Here is a 14,856-nt window from a genome sequence, read left to right as displayed (position 1 = left end):
TGCAGACGCTGTCAACACATTTGTGTTCCTGGAAAAAGAGTAGCGCTTCACTAAAACTTGAGGGGAGTCGGGGAAACTTTGTGTGGCAGGCTCATCAAGATATTCAAACGTGAAATACTTTCTCCAACTTGACAGCTGCATCACAGGCATGTTGTTGTTCAGTGACTGTGTATTGATACCAAACTGTGAATAGCAGACAGGCATGACCTACATTCTACATGAAAAGGTCTGTTTGATGTCAACCTAGATCCATTCCACAGCCTCTAATGATTATGTTCCTATTGTGTTCGTCAAAGATTCATCAAACAATTTGACAGGAGAGCAGAGTGAATTGGAACAGCCAGGAGAGAGAACAAATTAACTCCTACACTCTACTCTTCATTAAAATAGGATTTCACCTACATTTCAGCTATAATACCGTCATTAAGGTGTAAAGTGATTAACCAACACATCTACCAACCTTGAGAGAGCCTAGTTTCCTATTGGCTGTGTCTTCCCACATTCTGTAACATTTAGGCAAAATACAACAAGTAACAACATAGATGAATGAAAGACATGAACGCCTGTAGCTGGTGAGGGTTTAGGGAGCAACACTTTAATGATGAAACACTTTCCTAGAGATGTCCTTTTGTTCACATTGACAGGATTCTGTGCACAGTGCAGTCAATAGTTTGTATATTCTGGTAACGTTTAATTTCAAGGTATGTGTATAAACTGCTTATATATACACAGTACACATGTATATACAGGTTAATAAACAATTGACTGAAAACAAAACATTATCAATATACAGTACCACTCAAAAGTTGACACACCCTCTCATTCAAGGGTTTTTCTTTATTTTTTTACTATTTTCTACATTGTAGAATAATAGTGAAGACATCAAAACTATGCAATAACACATATGGAATCATGTAGTAACCAAAAAAGTGTTAAACCAAAATATAGTTTAGATTTTAGATTCTTCAAAGTAGCGACTCTTTGCCTTGATGATTGCTTTGCACACTCTTGGCATTCTCTCAACCAGCTTCACCTGGAATGTTTCCCCAACAGTCTTGAAGGAGTTCCCACATATGCTGAGCACTTTATGGCAGCTTTTCATTCACTCGGCGGTCCAACTCATCCCAAACCATCTCAATTGGGTTGAGGTCGGGTGATTATGGAGGCCAGGTAATCTGATGCAGCACTCCATCACTCTCCTTCTTGGTCAAATAGCCCTTACATAGCCTGGAGGTGTCTTGGGTCATTGTCTTGTTGAAAAACAAATGATAGTCCCACTAAGCGCAAACCAGATGGGATGGCGTATTGCTGCAGAATGCTGTGGTAGCCATGCTGGTTAAGTGTGCCTTGAATTCTAAATAAATCACTGACAGGGTCACCAGCAAACCACCATCACACCTCCTCCTCCATGCTTCACGGTGGGAACCAAACATGCGGAGATCATCTGTTCACCTACTCTGCGTCTCACAAAGACACAGCGGTTGGAACCAAAAATCTCAAATTTGGTCAGACCAAAGGATAGATTTCCACCAGTCTAATGTCCAATACTCATGTTTCTTGACCAAAAAAAGTATCTTCTTATTGGTGTCCTTTAGTATTGGTTTCTTTGCAGCAATTTGACCATGAAGGCCTGATTCACGCAGGCTCCTCTGAACAGTTGATTTTGAGATGTGTCTGTTACTTGAACTCCGTGAAGCATTTATTTGGGCTGCAATTTTTGAGGCTGGTAACTCTAATGAACTTATCCTCTTTAAGAGAGGTAACTCTGGATCTTCCTTTCCTGTGGCGGTCCTCATGAGAGACAGTTTCATCATAGAGCTTGATGGTTTTTGCGACTGCACTTGAAGAAACTTTCAAAGTTCTTGACATTTTCTGGATTGACTGACCTTCATGTCTTAAAGTAATGATGGACTGTCATTGCTCTTTGCTTATTTAAACTGTTCTAGCCATAATATGGACTTGGTCTTTTACCAAATGGGGCTATCTTCTGTATACCACCCCCTACCTTGTCACAACACAACTGATTGGCTCAAACGCATTAAGAAGGAAAGAAATTCCACAACTTAACTTTTAACAAGGCATACCTATTAATTGAAATGGATTCCAGGTGACTACCTCATGAAGCTGGTTGAGAGAATGCCGAGAGTGTGCAAAGCTGTCAAGGCAAAAGGTGGCTTCTTTGAAGAATCTCAAATATGAAATATATTTAGATTTGTTTAACACTTTTTGGGTTACTACATGATTCCATTTGTATTTTTTCATAGTTGTGATGCCTTCACTACTTTTTTTAAAATGTAGAAAATAGTACAAATAAAGAAAAACCCTGGAATGAGTACAGTAGGCATCCAAACGTTTGACTGGTACTGTATATAAAAAAATATTCCAAAATTGGGTTATCACAAATTCCATGTAATCAGATAATTTATACAGTCACTCCTTACAGCAGCAATGATTCATATTAACCAATGAAGGCACAAAGCAAGCAATATTAGTAAGAAAATAAACATCCATCTCTGTACATATGCACACTGACGAGAGAACTGCATTCCCCAGTATCTAGAAAGACACATTTACTATTACAAAGAAAACTCTACAGAACAGCTGTTAGCTTCAGAAATACATACTGTATATATTTCACAAACCTCAGATTCTAATTTTGTACATACCATCAGCTACAGATAGACTCTGTTTAAAGAATGCCAAGAACCCTTTTAGTCCAGTATAATAAATACAGTTTGTCTGGTAGGTCAAGGGTTAGTCTCTCTCTCCGACAGAGTCAATAGAGCTGATTTTGCAGTGTCCTTTGTGAGGGTTGATGGGACTAATGTGTGTTTGTGTCCTGCTCTGTCTAGCTAGCTGAGAGTGTGTTAGGGTCTAGCTAGCTGAGGGTGTGTTAGGGTCTAGCTAGCTGAGGGTGTGTTAGGGTCTAGCTAGCTAGGGTGTGTTAGTGTCTAGCTAGTCAGGGTGTGTTAGGGTCTGACTAGTCAGGGTGTGTTAGGGTCTAACTAGTCAGGGTGTGTTAGGGTCTAACTAGTCAGGGTGTGTTAAGGTCTAGCTAGTCAGGGTGTGTTAGGGTCCCACTATTCAGGGTGTATTAGGGTCCCACTACTCAGGGTGTATTAGGGTCCCACTACTCAGGGTGTATTAGGGTCCCACTACTCAGGGTGTATTAGGGTCCCACTACTCAGGGTGTATTAGGGTCCCACTACTCAGGGTGTATTAGGGTCCCACTAGTCAGGGTGTATTAGGGTCCCACTAGTCGGGGTGTATTAGGGTCCCACTAGTCGGGGTGTAATAGGGTCTAACTCGTCGGGTGTGTTACGGTCCCACTAGTCGGGGTGTGTTACGGTCCCACTAGTTAGGGTGTATTAGGGTCCCACTAGTCGGGGTGCATTAGGGTCCCACTAGTCGGGGTGCGTTAGGGTCCCACTAGTCGGGGTGTATTAGGGTCTAACTCATCGGGGTGTGTTAGGGTCCCACTAGTCGGGGTGTGTTAGGGTCCCACTAGTCGGGGTGTGTTAGGGTCCCACTAGTCGGGGTGTGTTAGGGTCCCACTAGTCAGGGTGTAATAGGGTCTAACTCGTCGGGTGTGTTAGGGTCCCACTAGTCGGGGTGTGTTAGGGTCCCTCTAGTCGGGGTGTGTTAGGGTCCCTCTAGTCGGGGTGTGTTAGGGTCCCACTAGTCGGGGTGTGTTAGGGTCTAACTCGTCGGGTGTGTTAGGGTCCCACTAGTCGGGGTGTGTTAGGGTCCCTCTAGTCGGGGTGTGTTAGGGTCCCTCTAGTCGGGGTGTGTTAGGGTCCCACTAGTCGGGGTGTGTTAGGGTCTAACTCGTCGGGGTGTGTTAGGGTCTAACTCGTCGGGGTGTGTTAAGGTCCCACTAGTCGGGGTGTGTTAGGGTCCCACTAGTCGGGGTGTGTTAGGGTCCCACTAGTCAGGGTGTGTTAGGGTCTAACTCGTCGGGGTGTGTTAGGGTCTAACTCGTCGGGGTGTGTTAGGGTCCCACTAGTCGGGGTGTGTTAGGGTCCCACTAGTCAGGGTGTGTTAGGGTCTAACTCGTCGGGGTGTGTTAGGGTCCCTCTAGTCGGGGTGTGTTAGGGTCCCACTAGTCGGGGTGTGTTAGGGTCTAACTCGTCGGGGTGTGTTAGGGTCCCTCTAGTCAGGGTGTGTTAGGGTCCCTCTAGTCGGGGTGTGTTAGGGTCCCACTAGTCAGGGTGTGTTAGGGTCCCTCTAGTCGGGGTGTGTTAGGGTCCCACTAGTCAGGGTGTGTTAGGGTCCCACTAGTCAGGGTGTGTTAGGGTCCCTCTAGTCAGGGTGTGTTAGGGTCCCACTAGTCGGGGTGTGTTAGGGTCTAACTCGTCGGGGTGTGTTAGGGTCCCACTAGTCGGGGTGTGTTAGGGTCCCACTAGTCAGGGTGTGTTAGGGTCCCTCTAGTCGGGGTGTGTTAGGGTCCCACTAGTCGGGGTGTATTAGGGTCTAACTCGTCGGGGTGTGTTAGGGTCCCACTAGTCGGGGTGTGTTAGGGTCCCACTAGTCAGGGTGTGTTAGGGTCCCACTAGTCAGGGTGTGTTAGGGTCCCACTAGTCACGGTGTGTTAGGGTCCCACTAGTCACGGTGTGTTAGGGTCCTACTAGTCGGGGTGTGTTAGGGTCCCACTAGTCAGGGTGTGTTAGGGTCCCACTAGTCAGGGTGTGTTAGGGTTCCACTAGTCAAGGTGTGTTAGGGTCTAACTCGTCGGGGTGTGTTAGGGTCTAACTCGTCGGGGTGTATTAGGGTCTAACTCGTCGGGGTGTATTAGGGTCTAACTCGTCGGGGTGTATTAGGGTCTAACTCGTCGGGGTGTGTTAGGGTCCCACTAGTCAGGGTGTGTTAGGGTCCCACTAGTCGGGGTGTGTTAGGGTCCCACTAGTCGGGGTGTATTAGGGTCTAACTCGTCGGGGTGTATTAGGGTCCCACTAGTCGGGGTGTATTAGGGTCTAACTCGTCGGGGTGTGTTAGAGTCCCACTAGTCGGGGTGTATTAGGGTCTAACTCGTCGGGGTGTGTTAGGCCTCTCCTCAGCTCTCCAGAGGTGTATTTTTATGGTGCCCACTGTGTTGACATCACAGCACAGTTATCCTTCCATCTGCTCTTTCCCTCCACCTCTCTGTAGAGACAAATCTTCATTAGGCCTTAGTTACAGCCAATCTCCATTCTATCACCTTGTCTTTCTATAGAACAGGTAACCACACCCCCCAACTATACCATCCATCAGAACACAGATGTCTGTTCTGATGGACCAACATTTCGGCATCCCTGTGCCTTCTTCCTGAAGAAGAAGTGATGCCGAAACATTGGTGATTTACCCAATAAATTACTGGGAGTTTATATATGGAGTGTGCGACTCTTTATTTTTTATAGTTTATAGTTTATTCGCCGTTAGTCAGCACCTCCACACAAAATCCTTGTTCTGATGGAACAAACAACTTTTGTGTTTTTTGTGTTTTTTGTTCTGATGGAACAAACAACTTTTACAGGCTGTATCACTGCCTGGTATGGCAACCGCAGGGCTCTCCAGAGGGTGGTGCGGTCTGCCCAATGCATCATCGGGGTAAACTACTTGCCCTCCAGGACTCCTACAGCATCCGATGTCACAGGAAGGCCAAAAAGATCATCAAGGACAACAACCACCCGAGCCACTGCCTGTTCACCCCGCTATCATCCAGAAGGTGAGGTCAGTACAGGTGCATCAAAGCTGGGACCGAGAGACTGAAAAACAGCTTCTATCTCAAGGCCATCAGACTGTTAAATAGCCATCAATAGGCGGCTTCCACCCGGTTACGTAACCCTGCACCTTAGAGGCTGCAGCCCCATATAGTGGGGCAAAAAAGTATTTAGTCAGCCACCAATTGTGCAAGTTCTCCCAGTTAAAAAGATGAGAGAGGCCTGTAATTTTCATCATAGGTACACGTCAACTATGACAGACAAAATGAGAAAAGAAAATCCAGAAAATCACATTGTAGGATTTTTTATGAATTTATTTGCAAATTATGGTGGAAAATAAGTATTCGGTCACCTACAAACAAGCAAGATTTCTGGCTCTCACAGACCTGTAACTTCTTCTTTAAGAGGCTCCTCTGACCTCCACTCGTTACCTGTATTAATGGCACCTGTTTGAACTTGTTATCAGTATAAAAGACACCTGTCCACAACCTCAAACAGTCACACTCCAAACTCCACTATGGCCAAGACCAAAGTGCTGTCAAAGGACACCAGAAACAAAATTGTAGCCCTGCACCAGGCTGGGAAGACTGAATCTGCAATAGGTAAGCAGCTTGGTTTGAAGAAATCAACTGTGGGAGCAATTATTAGGAAATGGAAGACATATAAGACCACTGATAATCTCCCTCGATCTGGGGCTCCACGCAAGATCTCACCCCATGGGGTCAAAATGATCACAAGAACGGTGAGCAAAAATCCCAGAACCACACGGGAATGACCTGCAGAGAGCTGGGACCAAAGTAACAAAGCCTACCATCAGTAACACACTACGCCGCCAGGGACTCAAATCCTGCAGTGCCAGACGTGTCCCCCTGCTTAAGCCAGTACATGTCCAGGCCCGTCTGAAGTTTGCTAGAGAGCATTTGGATGATCCAGAAGAGGATTGGGAGAATGTCATATGGTCAGATGAAACCAAAATAGAACTTTTTGGTAAAAACTCAACTCGTCGTGTTTGGAGGGCAAAGAATGCTGAGTTGCATCCAAAGAACACCATACCTACTGTGAAGCATGGGGGTGGAAACATCATGCTTTGGGGCTGTTTTTCTGCAAAGGGACCAGGACGACTGATCCGTGTAAAGGAAAGAATGAATGGGGCCATGTCTCGTGGGATTTGGAGTGAAAACCTCCTTCCATCAGCAAGGGCATTGAAGATGAAATGTGGCTGGGTCTTTCAGCATGACAATGATACCCAAACACACCGCCCAGGCAACGAAGGAGTGGCTTCGTAAGAAGCATTTCAAGGTCCTGGAGTGGCCTAGCCAGTCTCCAGATCTCAACCCCATAGAAAATCTTTGGAGGGAGTTGAAAGTCTGTGTTGCCCAGCGACAGCCCCAAAACATCACTGCTCTAGAGGAGATCTGCATTGAGGAATGGGCCAAAATACCAGCAACAGTGTGTGAAAACCTTGAAGACTTACAGAAAACGTTTGACCTGTGTCATTGCCAACAAAGGGTATATAACAAAGTATTGAGATAAACTTTTGTTATTGACCAAATACTTATTTTCCACCATCATTTGCAAATAAATTCATTAAAAATCCTACAATGTGATTTTCTGGATTTCTTTCCCTAATTTTGTCTGTCATAGTTGAAGTGTACCTATGATGAAAATTACAGGCCTCTCATCTTTTTAAGTGGGAGAACTTGCATAATTGGTGGCTGACTAAATACTTTTTTGCCCCACTGTACATAGACATGGAATCACTGGCCACTTTAATAATGGAACACTAGTCACTTTAATAATGTTTACATATTTTTGCTTTACTCATCTCATATGTACAATTGAATTCGGAAGTTTAAAGTCATTAAAAACTTGTTTTTCAACCACTCCACAAATTTCTTGTTAACAAACTATAGTTTTGGCAAGTCGGTTAGGACATCTACTTTGTGCATGACACAAGTAATTTTTCAAACAATTGTTTACAGACAGATTATTTCACTTATAATTCACTGTATCACAATTCCAGTGGGTCAGAAGTTTACATACAGTGACTGTGCCTTTAAACAGCTTGGAAAATTCCATAAAATGATGTCATGGCTTTAGAAGCATCTGATAGGCTAATTGACATCGTTTGAGTCAATTGGAGGTGTACATGTGGATGTATTTCAAAGCCTACCTTCAAACTCAGTGCTTCTTTGCTTGACATCATGGGAAAATCAAAAGAAACCAGCCAAGACCTCAGAAAAAAAATTGTAGACATCCACAAGTCTGGTTCAACCTTGGGAGCAATTTCCAAATTCCCTGAAGGTACCACGTTTATCTGAGCAAACAATAGTACGCAAGTATAAACACCATGGGACCACGCAGTCGTCATACCGCTCAGGAAGGAGACGCGTTCTGTCTCCTAGAGATGAACGTACTTTGGTGCGAAAAGTGCAAATCAATCCCAGAACAACAGCAAAGGACCTTGTGAAGATGCTGGAAGAAACAGGTACAAAAGTATCTATATCCACAGTAAAACGAGTCCTATATCGAAATAACCTGAAAGGTCGCTCAGGAAGGAAGAAGCCACTTCTCCAAAACAGCCATAAAAAAGTCAGACTACAGTTTGCAACTGCACATGGAGACAAAGATTGTACTTTTTGGAAAAATGTCCTCTGGTCTAATGAAACAAAAATAGAACTGTTTGGCCATAATGACCATCGTTATGTTTGGTGGAAAAATTGGAGAGGCTTGCAAGCTGAAGAACACCATCCCAACCGTGAAGCACGGGGTTGCAGCATCATGTTGTGGGGATGTTTTGCTGCAGGAGGGACTGGTGCACTTCACAAAATAGATGGCATCATGAGGTAGGAAAATGATGTGGATATATTGAAGCAACATCTCAAGACATCAGTCTGGAAGTTAAAGCTTGGTCGCAAATGGGTCTTCCAAATGGACAATGACCCCAAGCATACTTCCAAAGTTGTGGCAAAATGGCTTAAGAACAACAAAGTCAAGGTATTGGAGTGGCCATCATAAAGCCCTGACCTCAATCCTATAGAAAATTTGTGGGCAGAACTGAAAAAGCGTGTGTGAGCAAGGACGCCTAGAAACCTGACTCAGTTACACCAGCTCTGTCAGGAGGAATGGGCCACAATTCACCCAACTTATTGTGGGAAGCTTGTGAAAGGCTCCCCGAAATGTTTGACCCAAGTTAAACAATTTAAAGGCAATGCTACCAAATACTAATTGATTGTATGTAAACTTCTGGCCCACTGGGAATGTGATGAAAGAAATAAAGGCTGAAATAAATAATTCTTCACATTCTTAAAATAAAGTGGTGATCCTAACTGACCTAAGAGAGGGGATTTTTACTAGGATTAAATGTCAGGAATTGTGAAAAGCTGAGTTTAAATGTATTTGGCTAAGGTGTATGTAAACTTCCGACTTCAACTGTATTCTATTCTACTGTATTTAGTCTATGCAACTCCAACGTTGCTCATCCTAATATTTATATATTCCTTAATTCCATTCTTTACTTTTAGATTTGTGTGTATTGTTGTGAATTAGATATTACTGCACCGTTGGAGCTACGAACACAAGCATTTCGCTACACCCGCAATAACATCTGCTAAACATGTGTATGTGACCAATACAATTTGATTTTGATTTGTACTCCCTGGCTTCATGCCTGGTAGAGGGGCACCACCCTGTTGATGGCCTGCCGGCATATGGGGCAGATGGGCTGAGGCAGGGCCTGGTAGCAGCTGTAGCAGCAGCACACGTGCCCACAGTCCAGTAGCACACAGCTACGCGGCTGGGCCAGGCAGATCACACAGTCATTCTCCAGGGGCGTCTCCTGCTCCCTAGACCCCTCTTGTGTAGCCCCAGACCCCCGGGCACCCAGTGTCTCAAACTCCCTCTTCAGACGTTCCTGTTCCCAGCAGACCCTCAGGCTGCGGTAGTAGCGGCAGCCCACCCAGAGGACGACGGCGGCCCCGGCCAGGGCGAACACAGAGGCCAAGACCCGCCAGACCACCGCCTGGTCTTCCTGCTCCAGCCGCAGGGTCTCAAAGTCTGCTGTGCTTAGGAAGTACTCTGAGCCGTCGGTGGGCGGGCGGAGCTTCAGCACCCGGTCCGTGTCCAGGATGAGCTCGCCTACACCTGTCAGAGTAGCGCCAACCTGGAAATACAGACAGACACAAACTAGTCAGGATTATTCATGCTTTTTGGAGCACTATTCAGGGGCAATAGTGGTGACCTCATCCTAAACACAATGGAACGTTTTGGGATGTTATTGTGGAATTTTAGGATTGAAGATGTAAGAGGTAATTTATCAGTGGTAAAATGATAAAACCAAACTAAATCTTACCTTGAGCATTTCCTCAGTCTCCAGCTGGCCTTTGGGCTTCTCTCCACTGAGGTACTGTCCGACGATGTCGGTGAAACCGTAGGTGGCCTGGTGGAACTTCTCATGGAGGATCTCCATCTTCAGCTCTGAGGCCTCCAGGGGACACAGCACCCTCACCTTGGCCTGGTCCGACCCCACCAGGCTGAAGGGCACAGTATTCACCCTCTGGTGCAGCACCCGCTCACTGTCCATCCTACACAGGAAAGGGGGGGGGGGCACAGTGGGTAAGGTGTTTTGTGTGGTGATATGATAGGTTATAATTAGTGATGTATATCTGCTGAGACTAAATGTCAGACGCTCCTAGTCATATTACAGTTGATAACAAAATGATGATACAGATTAAACTAGTCGTTCACATGATATTTGGAGTGTCAGTCAAGAGTGTTTCTACCAGGTGTGGGCCAGGCTGTTCCACACCAGCTTGTGTTCCCTCAGCATGAGTTTCTGCACTACCCCTACGCTGCCTTCCTGGTACTGACTCCTTAGAGGCTCTCCCACAGGCTGCACTGCCCCTACACACACACACACACACACACACACACACACACACACACACACACACACACACACACACAAAATGGATAGAGCCATTAATTACACTAAGTAGGTGAGAGAGAATAGGGTCCACTCAATATCATAATAATATGATCATAGTGATACATTCAGAAATGTTACCCATTCACACAAATAACTTTACCTTCGATGACAACATACTGCAGACACTTTCCCGGTGTCACATTCAAAAGGTCTGCCAGTTTCCCATCCAAATTAATGTGGGGTGCCTCCTGAAACAACAAGCAAAAAGAAAAGCCTGTCATTCCTATGAAAATTCTTATGTCTCCTAAATAAATCATGGTTTTGTACTCTGTTTACAATGTTATTCAATCCGTATTGTGGAAGATCCTTGTTATAGCGCAATTGAAATGTAAAGGTCATTTCCTTTTGAGCCGACATATGCAGCATGTAGGCTACCGTGAATGCAGTCTCTGCGAACGCTGAAACATTGCCTTTAAAATTTTGATTGTGCTATTGCGCGGATCTTCAGCGATACGGATTGAATCTAGGCCTATGTCTGAAGGAATAGATACAGGTCAGGGCAGGCTACTAACATTGAGCTTGTCCACCGATTTCCTCTTTTTCCTGTAGATGTAGAAGAAGAGGCCTGATATGGCCAAGCTGGTGCCTAGACACAGCCCCTCCACCGTCCTCACTGGAAACTCCTCCATCCCCCCAACACACTCTCCACACTGGCTCTTCTCACCTCCCTTGTAATAGGGCTACAGTACAGAAACAGATTGCCAAACATGTGATGTAATATGAAGGAGGTTCTTTAGCATGAATGCAAGATGCCCACACATCACTCTGACAAGCTGCAATTAAATCCGCAGCTGCCGGATTCTCTTTGAGATTTTCAGTGAAATGCTTGAAAATGTCTATAATTTCATGTATGACATCAAAGTGGCACAAGGCTGGTTGCTATTTCTGTTCAGCACTTTGACAGTAAACTGAATTAGGCTACTCAGAATACAAAGAGTCACAAAATGTTGGGTTATTCACATATGATTGGGTTATATAACCTAACTTTACAGTCTAAGAAACTTGATCTCAAACAATTCTAGTATTACACTGATTCAGTCAGATAAATCATGACTATTTACATATTCACTGCCTTCACCCACAAGCACAACAAAGTTGAAAATTGTTTTATTTCATTGACGATTTACAAAATCGGTAATTTTTGGCATTTAAAAAAATATATATATACAAAAGGGGTACCTATCTCTCTTTCTAGATGTTTTATGTAATATGATGACAGTGCTTGAGTTCAAATACCAATTGCTGACTTAGGTGATTAGCTAATACAATTATAGAGTTGAACATGTTATTTTGGGCCAAGCTAGCTAACGTTACTTAGAGCAACCGGTAGTTTAAATACATATGAACCAGTAAAGCCATTTCTCTGATGTAATGTTAGTCGACACAGATCTACATTAATGAAATATCTCGTTGAACATTGACATTATGCTATCTAAGATAGCTAGCTATTTATAAATAATACAAGTACAAATTAAAGTTCATGGCTGGCTCACTGAGTGGCAAGAAATAAACATTACACAGTTGGTTAGCAAATGTTTAGTTAGCTGGAAAACCTGCCATTGACCTTTAAAATATCTTATTTGATTAGTCATAAATGTGGTCTATGTCAGCAAAAGTCAGACCATAACATGACAATAGTATTTGTGCACTCTTCTGCAACGGTCAATACGTCAAATGTAACTTAATCAATCAGTATTGTCATTTTTTACCTTTGAAACCGCTCAAGTTATCATCCCCGGAAGAAAGGCTATTTTTGTATAGGTCATATGACATGTTCCACTTCCTTGAAGCCACCATGCATCTTCGGGTGACGCTTTCCTGAATCATGTGACGGGGTACTTATAAGTCCCGTCACATATTGTCAGTTATTTAAAAAAAATATTTGGTACTGTCTTTGGTCGAGTTGTGGTGACACACGTGTTGCGGACAAAGTTTCGGCTTCTGCACGTAGCTAGCTGCGCCGAAATGGCAGGAGGTGTGAGGAAAAAGTCGTACCCTGGTCCACGGTCTAGAGTCTGGGCGCCACTTCGTACACTATGGCAGGAGAAACATTTGATCGTATTCAAGGCAGAGTACACAATACTGGTCGCCTCTGTTCTGTGGTTCCTGGAGATCGGAATAAACATATGGGTCATCCAAAAAGTAGCATGTAAGTACTAGTAGCATGCTAGCAGTTTAGCCAGTTAGCTTGGCCCTAAAAAAAAAAAAAAGTCTTCATACAACAACATTAAACATGTTACAAGACAGATGGCTGGACCCCTGCAGTCCATGATGGTACGGTCCTTGTTCATATTCTTCTAGTGTAAAGCTATTTTGTAGGCAAACTGAATGCGCACAACAGTAAACCGATAATCTCATAGATAACCTCACCTGAATACCATATTCATAATGTATCAACGTAGCTCGCTAGCTAACAGTTAGTGTTTGCCAGCTAGCCTCTGTAGTGCCACTTGTTAAAGTGAATTTGCAACCACAGCGTGATCACGTTCCCTTCCTTGTGATGATGTTGCCTAGTATGAATGAAATATGTTTTCAAAAGTTGTGCCAATTTCTGTTGCCAGCACAAGAATGTGTAAGATGGACAACCAGGAATTTGAAAGCAACAATGGTAGCTTGTTAATCTAGTCTACTGTACTTTTGACACAGTTCCTGCAGTTTGCCTCTTCTTGTTTATTATTTTTTTCTTAGCAGTAACGTTAGTTGCTGCTGATTGTTCTGTCACCTGATTCTTTAGGTACCTTCCACAACCCAGTTTGTTGAATGCATATTTCCAAGTTATTGCAAATGCCACCTGTCACTTATTGGTGAATGTCTTCTCCTGCAGACACAGAGATCGACTGGAAGGCGTATATGGATGAGGTAGAGGGAGTCATCAACGGCACCTACGACTACACCCAGCTCAAAGGAGGCACAGGGCCTCTGGTGTAAGTTCCACTAACCTATTCGTGGTGGCACTTTATAAGTTAAGGAACCAGGTTCCAGTACCAGGATTGGCCTTCATCACTGGACCCCATGACAAATCATTACAATTATGTGTGTGTTTGTGTGTGCCTACAGTGTGACATATCTTGACGTGAACAAAATCAGTCTTGAAACTGACTTCTGAAACTACCATTCCAGATACCCAGCAGGATTTGTGTACACCTTCACAGCGCTGTATTACATCACCAACCACGGGGTGAATATTCGCCTGGCCCAGTACCTGTTTGCTGTTTTCTACCTGCTCACCCTGCTGCTCGTCTTCAGGATCTACCACCGCACCAAGAAGGTCAGCTAGGTCTAAATAGTTACCCAGAGAAGTCTTTATCTACAATTTGCTCTCTCAATATCAGAGTATCAAGTCCCAACTTAATTATGTTACTTAAAAACAGTTTGAACTGGAATATTCTGTTTCCTATGACAATCTCTGCATAAGAAAATCCTGCACTGTAAAAGGCTATTCACTTGTCTTTAGATGCCTGCCGGTCTGTTTGTCTGCCCTCCTCTCCAGGGCCCTCATTCACAAAACATTCTAGATATTTTCTTGGAAAATCATTCAATCTTAAGATATTGTTGAAAAATTGCACTTACAAACTATCTTATGAACTTATTTTTTTTTATTTCTTAAGAAGCTTAAGTTTTTACGTTAGAAGTGTTTTGTGAATCTGGGCCCAGGTTCCTCCCTACGTATTCTTCTTTGTGTGCTGTGCCTCCTACCGGATCCACTCCATCTTCGTCCTGCGTCTTTTCAACGACCCTGTAGCCATGATGATGTTGTTCGGGGCTGTCAATCTGTTCCTGGACGGCCGCTGGACTCTGGGCTGTGGCCTCTACAGGCAAGTATCAACCCTGGTCCTGCACAACTGGAGCCTATCTCAGCTTAGTTCCACCTCGATCAATTCAGTTTAGCTTGGTTTAGTTCAGTGTGGGCAAATATGGCTGCGTTTTATACAGGCAACCCAATTCTGCTCTTTCTTTCACTAATTGGTCTTTTGACCAGTCAGATCAGCTCTTTTGCCAACAATAGGGCAGAAGATCATAATTGGGCTGCCTGTGTAAATGCAGGCTATGGGACACCTTTCATGACAATAGCACTCTAATTTAGATTGGCAGAACTGAGTTGCCGAACTCAACATCTATGGCTGCGGTATCCCGTCACATGGTGAATGACAACTTCCTCTCTCTTTGTTG

The 14,856-nt window shown here is 44.2% G+C and overlaps 2 protein-coding genes across 2 annotated transcripts; one reads left to right on the top strand and one right to left on the bottom strand.

Moving 5' to 3' along the window:
• Positions 1–573: 573 nt before the first annotated feature.
• LOC106569665 (mitochondrial ubiquitin ligase activator of nfkb 1-A) lies at positions 574–12,670 on the bottom strand. Its single transcript, XM_014141225.3, has 6 exons — positions 12,396–12,670; positions 11,199–11,366; positions 10,787–10,874; positions 10,481–10,601; positions 10,051–10,282; positions 574–9,861 (listed from the first exon to the last, which is right to left on the bottom strand). The coding sequence occupies exons 2-6, from the start codon at positions 11,313–11,315 to the stop codon at positions 9,364–9,366; spliced, it is 1,056 nt and encodes a 351-aa protein (XP_013996700.1). The 5' UTR covers positions 11,316–11,366; positions 12,396–12,670; the 3' UTR covers positions 574–9,363.
• On the top strand, positions 11,756–12,882 carry LOC100195821 (asparagine-linked glycosylation 3 homolog (S. cerevisiae, alpha-1,3-mannosyltransferase)). The gene is given in 1 exon segment (NM_001140850.1): positions 11,756–12,882. A coding segment is annotated over 1 exon segment (195 nt). The 5' UTR covers positions 11,756–12,651; the 3' UTR covers positions 12,847–12,882.
• Positions 12,883–14,856: the final 1,974 nt, after the last annotated feature.

Source organism: Salmo salar, chromosome 14, assembly GCF_965601325.2.
Source record: "Salmo salar chromosome 14, fSalSal1, whole genome shotgun sequence".
Taxonomy (NCBI): Eukaryota; Metazoa; Chordata; class Actinopteri; order Salmoniformes; family Salmonidae; genus Salmo; species Salmo salar.
Note: the sequence above shows the minus strand (reverse complement) of the source record. Positions and strands in the feature narration are given on the sequence as shown.